This window comes from Sorex araneus, chromosome 1, assembly GCF_027595985.1.
Source record: "Sorex araneus isolate mSorAra2 chromosome 1, mSorAra2.pri, whole genome shotgun sequence".
NCBI lineage: Eukaryota > Metazoa > Chordata > Mammalia > Eulipotyphla > Soricidae > Sorex > Sorex araneus.
Genome location: NC_073302.1, coordinates 266,844,689 through 266,857,409, shown reverse-complemented (window position 1 = coordinate 266,857,409; position 12,721 = coordinate 266,844,689). Strand labels below are relative to the sequence as shown.

The window sequence follows — 12,721 nt, the reverse complement described above, 5'->3', positions numbered from 1 at the left end:
CCCTCCTCCAGCCCCGCGCCCCCCTGGCTTCAACAGTTTGGGAATCTTCCCTATCTTTATGCAAGTCAAGAATGTCACAGAGACACTAAAACCCATCGGATGCATAAAACATCCTCTTCGATTACACGTGAATCCCCCCCACCTCCCCCCCATACTTTCTTAATCATCACGAAGTGAAGGGGATATATTTTTCATTTATATCTGGTGGTTAAAAACAAAAAGAAAACAAACAACCCCCCACCACCAAAAAAAAAAAAACAAAAAAAGACCGAGCGAGAGATCCATCCCAAAGCCAGGAAGGAGAGCTCGGAGCGCTCCGGATCCCCTGCAAGTTAGCAGGCGATCGCTTTGAAGATTTTAGGGGCAAAATTACAAGTCGTCACGGACAAAACGCAATGGGAAACCTGCGATCTAACGGTAGCGCGAAGAAAAGAAGTAGATGAGTTCCCTCTCCGCTTCCGATCGCCACTTCTGTGCCCCTGGCTTTTCCTCTCTGTCCCTCCCATAGGGTTTTTTTTTCCCTCCTCCTCCTCCTCCTCCTCCTCCTTCTTCTTCCTCTTCTTCTTCTTTTCCCTCTCCTCCCCCCCTTCCCCTCCTCCCCAACCCCCGCCTCCCTTCCTCGCTTACTCGCTTTCCCTCTGTGTCTCGCGCTCTCGGAGTCTCTGCTCCGAGTTCCTGGTTGGATAATTTGGGTTAATACTAGTGAGTGAGGGTTTTTTTTGCGGCTTCAAAGGGTATTTCAAGTTTCCGGAGCTCCTCCCCTCTGCACCGTGTGACAACAACAACGCGTCCAGCCGGCAGCCTGCACTTTTCAGCTCATTTTCTCTCTGTCATTCCCCTCTCAATCTTTGATCAATGTACTTGCCTGCGAGCACCCAAGTCCTTCAAACCTCCTCCTTTTCACCTTCATCCTTAACTTTGTGCTAGAGCGGGACCCGCACCGCCGCCGCCGCCGCCGCCGCCGCCGCCGCCGCCGCCGACCCTCCCCGCCCCCGCGCCCCCCCACCCCTCCTCCTCCTCCCCAAACCAGCCCCCGATCCCAGCCCCCGGAGAGGACTCGCATTTCCACTTGCGGGACACTTTTGTGCGTTTCTCTCCAAGAGCGCCTCTCGCGCTCGCCCCGCCTGCGCTCGCTGCTTCTCCTTTACCCTCCTTTCACCTCCTCTTTCTCTCCCCCCTCTTTTTTTTCCCCCCTTGCTCCCTTTTCTTCTTTCGGGTTCTCTCCCAGAGTTGTGACTGTGCGGCTTGTTGCCCCCCTCTTCTTGTCCCCCCCCGCCCCAGGTTCCTTCTCCCTCCCCCTCCCCCTGATTTCCCCCCTTTCCCCTCCCCGGGGTGTGGAGTAACTTTTTTTTTCCCCCCCAAGCTTCTCTCCTCCTTCTCTCTCTTTTTTCCCCCTTCTTATATGTGACCATGGCAGTGCCGGCGGCTTTGATCCCTCCGACCCAGCTGGTCCCCCCGCAACCCCCGATCTCCACGTCCGCTGCCTCCTCGGGCACCACCACCTCCACCTCGTCGGCGACCTCGTCTCCGGCTCCGTCCATCGGGCCCCCGGCGTCCTCCGGGCCCCCGACTCTGTTCCGGCCCGAGCCCATCGCGGCGGCGGCGGCGGCCACCGTCACCTCCAGCGGCGGCGGCGGCAACGGAGGCGGCGGCAGCGCGGGCAACGGAGGCGGCGGCGGCGGCGGCGGTGGCGGCGGCGGCGGCGGCGGCGGCGGCGGCGGCGGCGGCGGCGGCAGCGGCGGCAGCGGCGGCGGCAGCAGCAGCAGCAGCAGCAGCAGCAGCAGCAACTGCAACCCCAGCCTGGCGACCTCGAGCAGCGGCGGCAGCATTAACGCAGGCGGCGGCGGCGGCGCCTCCAGCACCCCTCTCAACGCCAGCACCGGCAGCAGCAGCAGCAGCAGTAGCAGCAGCAGCAGCAGCAGTAGCAGCAGCAGCAGCAGCAGCAGCAGTAGCAGCAGCAGCTGCGGCCCCCTCCCCGGGAAACCCGTGTACTCGACCCCGTCCCCAGTGGAAAACACCCCCCAGAATAATGAGTGCAAAATGGTGGATCTGAGGGGGGCCAAAGTGGCTTCCTTCACCGTGGAGGGCTGCGAGCTCATCTGCCTGCCCCAGGCGTTCGACCTGTTTCTGAAGCACTTGGTGGGGGGCTTGCACACGGTCTACACCAAGCTGAAGCGGCTGGAGATCACGCCGGTGGTGTGTAATGTGGAACAGGTTCGCATCCTGAGGGGACTGGGCGCCATCCAGCCCGGAGTGAACCGCTGCAAACTCATCTCCAGGAAGGACTTCGAGACCCTCTACAATGACTGCACCAACGCAAGGTAACAGCGCTGGGGGGCCGCCCCCGGGGCCCTCCCGGACCCTCCCCCTGCCGCCCGCGCGCCCTTCCCCGCGTCCGCGAGCGGCGCGCCCCAGCCCGGGCCCGGCCCTTTCTCTTCCTTCGGGGTTCGCCCGCCGCTCCCGACCCGCTGCGAAGTTGGCACCTCACCCTACCCGAGAGCTCGCTCTTCCCGCCCGGTCCGCCCCTTGCCCTTCTGGGCACCCGAGCTCCGCTCCTGAGGGTGGGGAAGGGGAGGGTGGGGGTGGCACCCCCAAGCCTCGGGGCGGAGTGGGGTGGAAAGGGAAGGGGAAGGTTTCTTTCCTAGGCGCCACAACCTATTCCCCCGTACCCCTCCCCGACCCCCCGACCCCCACTATCTATCCCGGTCCGCGACGGGCATCTGGGGACCCCTCTTGGCGGGTTGGGCAGTGTGCACGCTCCCTGGGATCCCGTGGCCCCGCTAGTCGCGGGGGTTACGGGCCGGTCTGGTCCGTGGCGCCTGAGCTGCGTCCTGGGGGTGGGGGTGGGGTAGGGTGGGGGCTTGGAGTGGTCGTAACTCAGCTGTACAGAGTTGGGGAGGAGAAAGAGGCTTTCGGGGTACGGGGGACCTGTGAGGTAGGTGAGGAAGTGGCCACTTGGAGGGTGGAAAGGGAACCCCCCCCCCGTGGGGGGGTTCTGGTAGCGAGTTGAGTTCAAAAGCTCCTCGGGGAATCCTGCCAAGGGGAGGGGTCTGTGTGTGCGCGTGTCCCTGTGTGCGTGTGCTTGTGCAAAGGAGATAAAGGGGTACAGTGGTCCCGGGGCAGAAGCGGAGCAAAGCACGTCTCCTGCTTCATCCGGGAGGTGAAAGGGGCCCGGGACTCTGCTGCAGAGGTGGGGAGAAAAAAAATCACAAAGCTTCCCCATCCTTCGCGCCCATTCTCTCCAAACTGTCCCTCCCCGCCCCCCTCTACCCCCCCCCCCCCGCACCCTTTCGGTTAGTAACTCATGCAGTGAGCAGGTGCAGAATTTGCACTGAGGCCCTCTGCGGACTTCAATACCTTGTGTCCGGGCCTCCCCACCCAGGCAAAGCCCGCGAATCCCCGAGGCCTGGGGACCCGGTGCCCCGCTAAGTGCAGTTTTATGCTAATGAACACTACCCCCTCCTCCCCGGGGATGTGTTGTGGGGGGAGGATTTATCTAGAGGGGGCGGGATTGGGGTAATTTGTCAGTTTCGGGGTAAAAACGATCCTTGCACACCCGCTTTCTCAGTTCCTCCTTGTTCCCACCGTTAGCTGCCGAGGGAAAAGTTCCCGAGACGCCGGATGAAAGCTAGTAGAGAAAAGTTGGAGATGAGAAGCGAGCGCGTGGGAACTGCGCACAGCATTTGCGCGGAGACTGCGGTCCCCTACAAATAAGTTTAAAGATCGGGAAGGGACAGAGTTCTTTGCTCCTTTACTCTGTGTGTGTGTGTGTGTGTGTGTGCGTGTGTGTGCGTGTGTGTGTGTGTGTGTGTGTGTGTGTGTATGTACCCCGAGGAATAGAGCTAGGGAACTTGAGGTGGGAAGGAAACAGGAGTAGCCATCCCCCCACCCACCAACCCCAGGTGAAATGAGGCCAAAAGGAAACCCAGGTAAAATGCCCTGAGGGTTTTCTTCCTTGGCAGTTAGACTCCCCTTCCCGCTCACTCCCGCGGGAAATCTGGAAGTCTGTAAGAAGAGTCTGGAACTGCAACAAAGCAAAAACCCTCTCCTCATCTAATCAGCAACTCTTCTCTGTATCTGCTTGCCATTGCCATGCTTTCGCTTGGGGCAGGAGTGTATGACGATTTTTAAACCTTCATTTCTACCATTTGGGTAGGGGGTGGGGGTGCAGAGCACGCGCGCTCTTGGGTTTGTGCACGCGCACGCGCGTGCCAAGGAATAGGGACAGGTGGCAGTAAAGATTGAGGTGCACCCTTCATCACGAAACATCATTTACAGAGATAATTGGAATTCTCCGATATCCAGAAAGAAAACATTTCTCAAAGACCCAGTGTTAAAACTATTCAAAGGAGGGCAGAAATCTGTTACCAAGAATGCGAGTTGAAATTGGAAGCCAGTTTAGATACGGTGGTTATAAAATTGTCAACTGTCCAGTAAATTGCTGAAATGCTACTGTTTAATTTCCTCTCGCAAGAAGACCACTCTGGTTTTGAATCCTCTATGCATTTCTTACAGTACACACCGTGCTAGTTAATTAGTGGCCACTTCCAGTGTACAAAATAAAGAGAAAGATTGCTAGAGAAAACTTCTTTCAATGACAGTGATGCTATAATCAATGTAAAACAAAAACAGGTACTTACATACTTCATTTTCACTCCCCACCCCACCATCGCCCCGCGAAATTTTTGAGATTTCGGAATTAAAATCCTCAGCATGTGGTTGGAGAATGCTATTAAAGTTATTTATTAAGAAGTATTTTTAAAAATAGTTGCGTTTTCTGAGGCTACCAATAGTTCTTGTTGAAACTTTCAGAGCCAAGATAACTTAAGCTAATTAGCTTAGCCCTTCAACAATATTATTGCTGTGTGTTTCAATCACCCTGTCTTCATAGTTTGCTGCAATTAAATGTGTTGTTTTAAAATCTTATTTCAGATCATTTAAAAGTTAAATGTGGTAAGTCGTTGATTTATTATCATATTTTGGTATTTTATTAGCAGTAAGTCTTGATCAAACAAATGCATGCAAAATGCTACAGTCATCAGCCTTAGAAGATGTGTAGATGCGGACATCTGTACCTAGGCTTTCTGAAATCTGATAGTAAGAAATAGAGCACAAGCATTTGAATGCCTCATAAAGATATGCTGCTTGCTTTGTAATGCATTGCTTTTGCAATTGATAATTAAAAGTGCTATCCTCTTTTTTCTTAACTTTGAAAGTAATACTTAAAATCTTTTGAACAGAAATCACTTATTTCCCAATTCAAATCCAGTATGCATTTGCTTTCTCATTCATCTAGATATGTTGATTTCTTTCACACATGTCCTCCTGCTAGTTAAGAGACTAAAGCTGTGTTCTATGTGAAGGATAAGAGAAATTATGCATAAAAGAAAATTTTATAAACTGATAGACACAGAGGGGGCAAGAAACGTTCCATCTTAGTACCATCAGGTTTTTTTTTCCCCAACATATATCTAATCCTGTTTCTTAATAGCATTTTGATACCAGAGAATGAGAGCTAGCAACTGATGTGTGAGAAAAGAAAGTTCATAAACTTGTTCAGAGTGGTTTAGTAAGTCAGCAACAGAGTTAAAGTGGATTTAATTTGCTTGGGGCTATTGCATCAGTATGGTATCTTTTGAAAACAAGAATAAATGTTGAAGCCATCTGTCATTACCACAATGAGATGAAAAAGACTATCACCTGCTTGATAGTAAAGCTAAAAGAAAGGGTCTCAAAACATGAAAGAAAACATAAGCAAATATATTTAAAGGTTGGCAAAGGAAAAAAAGTCTGACCTTGATCAGTTTCCTCCAATTATTATTTTAAAACTAAACATTAGTTGCATGAACTTGGCTCTTGCTAACAGAGGTCACTTAATTAACTGGTAACCATTAAACATCAGCAACAAAAAGAAAAGTAATTATGTACATGGTCAAGTCTGTTTGTATGGTCAGTGTCTTGTTTGTAGAGTTGGGTTAGGATTCAAATTCCATGAATTCAACTAATAAGTTTTCCTGTTATTTTGTTATCGTCTTTGTACTCGTCTTCAATATTGCAGGGAGATTTTTGTCTCAGGTGCTTTGAAAACTGATTGTGATTTGAATCCCATGTAGCCTTTGATTTGTGGAGTTTTTAAAAACTTGAATAGATTCCTTAGTTTCTTCAGACATTTATATGCATATTCACAAGCAGTTTTCTTTTATCTTAGAAGTCAGTACTATCCATGGACAATAACTTGAAAGACTTTTTCAAGTCTTCTTTGCGCAGTAATAATACGTAAAGGCCCTTTTAGTATACAAAGTGTAGTAGTTTCTAATTCTTGCCTCAGTTTTTTTGACAAGGACTTCTTAATAGAGATTGTAAACACAGCAGTGTATATTTATTTAACTTTTACCCCACTTCATGCTTTCCAATGGCACTGACTTATGCATTTATGCATCGCTATATAGGAAGTTTCAACACAAACAGAGATTCACTTCTAACAGACAATTATGATACTTGGCACAAGAAACTTTAAAAAATTACTTCAAATGAAGATAAAGTATGCTTTTGAAGTTTTTGTCTTACAGTCAATTAATGACTCCCATAAAGCCTAATATGTCATTTTAAGACATTTCAAAAAGAATATGGCATAATTAGAAAGACTAAGGCCTAAAATATGAAAGGTTAGATTTGAGTCTGCAAAATATATCTGCATGCCTTAAAAATGCTAGTAAGTTATATTTAATTAACATATAAAAATGTAAGAATATTCTAAACCAGAATTGACTTTGAGCAATCAATCTATATTGCAAAATATTAACGTTTGCCTTATTTGCATAATATCTTACAAACCTGTTGTTTTTCTTGGCATTAATCTCCAATAATAGCATAGCTGATTATTGTAAAATATACACATAGTTATGAATATGATTTCCTTTCCATACTTCAAGGATTGTTAATGTTGAGATTTAATTTTATTTGTTCATGTGATATTTTACTTTGTGAAGCTTCAAATATTACGCAGAATGAACTCTGAGCAGGCTAGTAAATTTTACAGTTCCCATTATTAAAGCTAAAAGCATAAAATGCTTACTCCAGAATTTTAAAATCGGCATATTAGTTCAAATCTTCTCTCATTTTTTTTTGTTTGATCAACTACAATACACAGAAGTTGCATAAAAATCGCTGAGACCACTATTAGCCTCTCTCCTTTTGCCTTACTACCTCCCCCAACCTTCTGAGATGTGACACCCAATATTGATTAAAGTCTTGGCTGGATTTGAGCATAAATCACTCTTCTCTTTGGTGATTTACCATGTGTGATTCACCAGCATACGAAAACATAATATGCTTTATTGTTTCTCATTTGATGTTTTGTTTTTGGAATGTAAGTAGCATTTGTAAATTAGCTTAATGTGCAACCAAGTAGTTGTTGTTTTAGGAACAATTTGTGCTTTGACTATCAATTAGTATTATTTTATCTTTCTGAGTTATTTTACTAGATTGTTTCATACAATTACCTTTGTTAATCAAGCAAAATAATCATTTAAATTGCATTGTATTGGCAACATAGAACAGATGTATTACATAATATAATAAGAAGTGAAACTCACACAGGTTATTAACTGACTTTCTTTGAATCTTTATTTGAAGAAATTAGTTTGGACTATGCTTTCTAAATTGGTATAGATGAGTTCATGATTTTAGTAAATATTTTGCTTTTAAGGTTTTGTTACTAGGTTCTTTTAAGAAGTTAAACTTTGCTTGAATTTCACCTTTCATCTTTCAGGAATCTTGTTTTCATATTGGTCACTTGTCACCTCAAAAAGTCACCTCAAAAAACATAAACCCTTAAAAAGACAAAAAACATAAGCAGTTGATATTTACTGCTTGAGCATTTACATATGTAATTAAGATAAAGTTTTATCATTTGATGTTTGAATTGTAAGAATAGATTAACCTTAGCATGTGCTAGCATGTGCCATTAACTACTGAGTTATTGCACTGTGATTGGCCAGTTATTTATGTCTACATATGTGACTATGTGTATATATGTACATTTTCTTACCTAAATGCTAATGTGAAAATTCTAGCCAGAAATACATTAACATCATTTATGTTTAGATTTTCAGGCTTAGAGTTGCATTAACAAACCTCTTCTATTACATTTACATTCAGTAATTTATTTTTTATTGAGGAAAATCCTAAATGAAAAGCCCATCTTATGGAGCTTAGATAAGTGAACATCGAAGGCTCTTTTCTGCGTAGATAATATGTCTCAGACATGTCAGAGATTTTGTGAGCCTACTTCATGGTCAAATTCCTGTACTCTCCTCAGTTTGTCAGAAATACTTCCAGTCAAAAGTAATGTTTTTGCCACATTGCTCTTCTTAAAAGTGCAGAACTTGCTTTTTTAATATATGTCACTGTACATAAATTGTGTCATTTGAAAATATAGTTTGCTAAAAGCTCTCTTTGGAAAGCAAGAACAACACCAAGGATAGTATGTTTATATTTGATTTACTAATCAGTTATTATCAAAATTTCAATTTGATGTACCTGTTTACTTTAAGAAGGCTTCTGTTAATACTTTGAGCATATCTATTACAGTTTGATTAATTTTATATTTAAATGTGCAAATGAGTCTGTTCGGAATTTCAATCCACTATAGTCAAATAGTCAATCAATCAACAAAAGCTCATTGTTTATTGATGGAATTAAAGTTTGATGAATGTAATAGCAGATAAATATCTAATTTGCTTCCACAAACATGTGTATGTATATACATATGCACACATGTATATGTAGACATGTTTGAACATAGTCATATATAAAACGTGAAAACAGATCAGTTCTTAATTCAACATTAAGGAACATGATTACATGTTTGTTTGTGTCTTTGTGGATGTGTTCTAAATTTCTTTTACTTTTTAAATGGATTCTAATTTAGTCATTAAAAATTTCATATGTATTTTTTTCAAAACTAAATATTGAACAACCAATGACAATTTGGTTCTAGGTGTGGCCCCGTTGCTCTGATTAAAATTAGTTAAAAAATTGTCTCAGGATATAAACTTGGGATTTTGAGCACTTTTAAATATGTTTTACTTAAATGAAAGTTGTCAAAGACAACTAATTAAACTGGAAAACTCAGTAAGTCATAATTTAATAGTTCTTAGATGTATATTGAAGTGTAAAACTAAGAAACCAGTTGCACTAAGAAGAGTTTGAGTGAATACTGACTTTAACAACAGGAGCTTAACTGAAGGATCTAAAGCATACAAAGATAAATGCAGTATATGGACTACATTGTATATTATAGCAGAAGGTCAAAATTATTTAATATGATTTGAAGAATACAAATGCCATATATTTATGTCCTGCAGTGATTTTGAAGGTAGTATACATGTGTGACTAACATAGGATATGCTTTTCAAGAATAATTTTTGCAAAGCAAATATTTCAATAAGTAACAATTGAAGTATATTGAAGAAAGAAGTATTTTCCCTTGTCAATAAATGATGTTGCTATGTAACTTTGAATGAAATTTTCTTTAATAACAAAATGTATCAGGAAAAAGAGTGATAGTTGTAAAGGAATTCCTTTATGGAAGCACAAAGAAACATTTGCAATAAATGCTTGATAATTCAATTTAAGGGGTCTGGTCACTCTTAAGTAAAGGTAATCAAAATTAATCTCCGGGGTGTTTATCGCAGTATTTGTTATAATCACATTTTCAGTAGATAAAGCATTTTTATTCTTAACTGTTTCCTAAAATTTATTAATGATAGTAAATTGACTCTGTTGTTAATCATCTTTTAAAAATGCTTTATGTTATGAACAAAGCAAACCATTCAAAGCAAACCATATGACAGATCTCTGAATCCATCATAGCTCTGCTAAAATATATCAGCAGCATTAGTTCCTATTATTTTATATTTAAAGTACGCTATTTTTATAGTGTTATTATTAAAAATGTTGCTCATGTCTTGGGTTGGGCAGTTTTTAATTTAATAATGTGTTTGGATTTTAAATTAATAAGTTGGATCACTTCCAGTTGTCCTATCACTCATATTATTTTTACTAAGATTTATGTTCCGGTGTGTGCAACAAGTGTAAAATTTTTCTTAGTATTTTAGAGATAGGTGGTGGTGAATATTCTTGTTTATACTAATCTTCACTTATCTTTCCTTTGTCTATTTCTGCTCCAATATTTACAATATATTTTTAGAAAAACGTTTATGTATCTGTATCTGTGGACATCACGTGGCTTGCCAGACAAGCAACCTAAGAATAGACAACTTATTAGTAAAATTGGCTTTACATTTGCTTTCCAGAATTATTGAAACAGTAAAATTACGCATGTAAAACTGATCACACTGAGTGCCAAGAGAAAGTATATTTATGGATCTGGAGAGATAGATCAGGGGTTAGAGCATTTACCTTGCATGCAGTTTATTCAGGTGACATTATTTGGCTCCCCATGTAATCCCTGTATCTCCACCAGAACTGATCCTTGAATGTATATTCAAAAGTAAGTCCAAAGCACTTCAGACTGTGACCGAAAAACCAAAAAAAAAGAGTCTATTTAAAATTAATTTTATAATACAAGAAGTTACTTAGACAGTATTTTAAAGCATACGGCTGGAATGATAGCATAGCGGGTAGGTAGGGCATTTGCCTTGCATGCAGCTGACCTGGGTTCGATTCCTCTCAGAGAGCCCGGCAAGCTACTGAGAGTATCCCGCCCACATGGCAGAGCCTGGCAAGCTACCCCTGGCATATTCGATATGCCAGAAACAGTAACAAGTTTCACAATGGAGACGTTACTGGTGCCCGCTCGAGCAAATCGATGAACAACAACGACAGTGCTACGACAGTGCAATATTATCATATGTGTATTAAGATAGTTCCTAAAAATGTATCTTAATTTTCCTAGACCTTAATTTCTATGATAAGTAAAGTATGCCTTTAAATTTATAAAATCATAATAATTATTATATTTGTAAAATAGGTATTAAGCTTATTAGGTAATAGAATCAATATATTATTGAATGACGTTTACTGTGTTTAATGTCATTGCTTCATTTTTTACAGGTTTATTTTAGTGCTTCTTGCACTTTAGAGTGAGTACATTCTTTAAAATGAGTGGATAAATGATAGGAAAACAATTTCATAACCTGAAAAAAGTTATTGCTCTTGTAAAAGCTTTACCATCAATGAGATAGGTTAGGAATGAGGTCAATGGGTTAATCTGCAGGTCTACATAAGAAGATGTGTATTACCATTTTTTGCAGTGGACTGTAATTGTCTTTGAAAACACCTGGTAGAGTTCCAGTTAAATTGAAATCAATTACTTTTTCAATCATTCCATGGCATTTGTCAAGTCATTACATCATTGGAAAAACTGCAAGTGCAAGCATGCATGCTATTTTTTTTTAAATAAGAGACTTAAAGTCTCTTATTTTTTAAAATAAGAGACTTTGATGTTTTGCCTTATTTTAAGATTGTGTAATATAAAAGAAAAAATGTACAGAAAAAATGTAGAGTTACATTTGGTCAGAAGTTCATCTCTGTATTAATTATATAATTTAAAGAAAACATTGAATACTATGATCTGAATCATCTGGCAATTCACTGCTATCCAAAAGAAAAGATGCAAAAAAGTGAAATGGTTTCAAAATATTTTATGACGTGATCTATGACACCTATATTCCTACCCTCTAAGAAGTCTCTGACAAGTGCATAGTATAATAAAAACTAAATGTATGTTTGATTTTCACTACTTTTTCTTCACACCATTGACAGTACATGCAGATTTGAACTTGTAGCCAGGAATAGTGCTTCCATGCTTCAAATTGCCAAAAGACCTCCAGGGATAGAAACTTGACCTGCTTTTATGAAACCATAGAATTACATTTATACAAGTTACCCCATGGGAAAGGAATGAACTGATCCCAATTCAAACCTTAATATTGGAGCCTTCTGGGTCAAATTTGATTTTTCTTTCTGTTAACACCTGTTTGGCTACCAAATTTAGTAACTAGATATGCTTAGGAAATTACAAAAATATTATTCAGGCATGATATTTCACAGTTAGGCCAACATCTTGCACTATTCAAGTTTTTATATGCTATTAAGATGTTACTTTAAAAAATAAATATAACTTTAAATTCACAGCCTACATTTCAAGTATCTAAACATGAGTTTGTCAATGTTTGATTAACATAAAGTTACTTTATAATTTCAAAAATTAATTTTTGTGCACTAAAGAGTCAAAACATGTAAGGAAGAAACTTTCGTTAAGAAAGATATTCAATGTAATGACACTTTATATGCACGTGCTTTATTATTCCTGACACAAATGTTAGATAGTTACATTCCTTACTTTATTTTTAGTTGGATGAACTGCAAGTATTTCCAGAAAGCTGATTTTCCTACTGGTAGTAACAAATGAAGAAGGTCACTGATAAATTGGATAGATGAAAGCTATTATTAATTTTAGTTGGATTCATCCAGATTATAATATTTCTATATGTATGGACTATGTGTAAATTTGAAAACTAAAGTTAATCCTATATTCAAAATAAAGAGAAATTTAGGTATGTACTAGTTTGATTAATTTTTGAGATATCAACATTTGATATATTTATACAGATGTATAACTTATATCGTAAGTTAGAATTATTATATCTCTGCTTTTTTACTGAAAGACCTCCAGGAAATTCTAGAACCTAAC

At 41.1% G+C, this 12,721-nt stretch overlaps 1 protein-coding gene across 3 annotated transcripts in view; it reads left to right on the top strand.

Annotated features, from left to right (window-relative positions):
- Nucleotides 1-1,072: 1,072 nt before the first annotated feature.
- DACH1 (dachshund family transcription factor 1) overlaps nucleotides 1,073-12,721 on the top strand; it is a 423,983-nt gene continuing 412,334 nt past the window's right edge. The window contains exon 1 of one of the 3 annotated variants that reach the window (XM_055122554.1): nucleotides 1,073-2,321. In XM_055122554.1, the coding sequence (XP_054978529.1) occupies nucleotides 1,411-2,321 (911 nt within the window). In that variant the 5' untranslated portion in view covers nucleotides 1,073-1,410. The remainder of the gene's footprint in view (nucleotides 2,322-12,721) is intronic. The other 2 variants (XM_055122548.1, XM_004604002.2) reach the window with 2 other exon arrangements.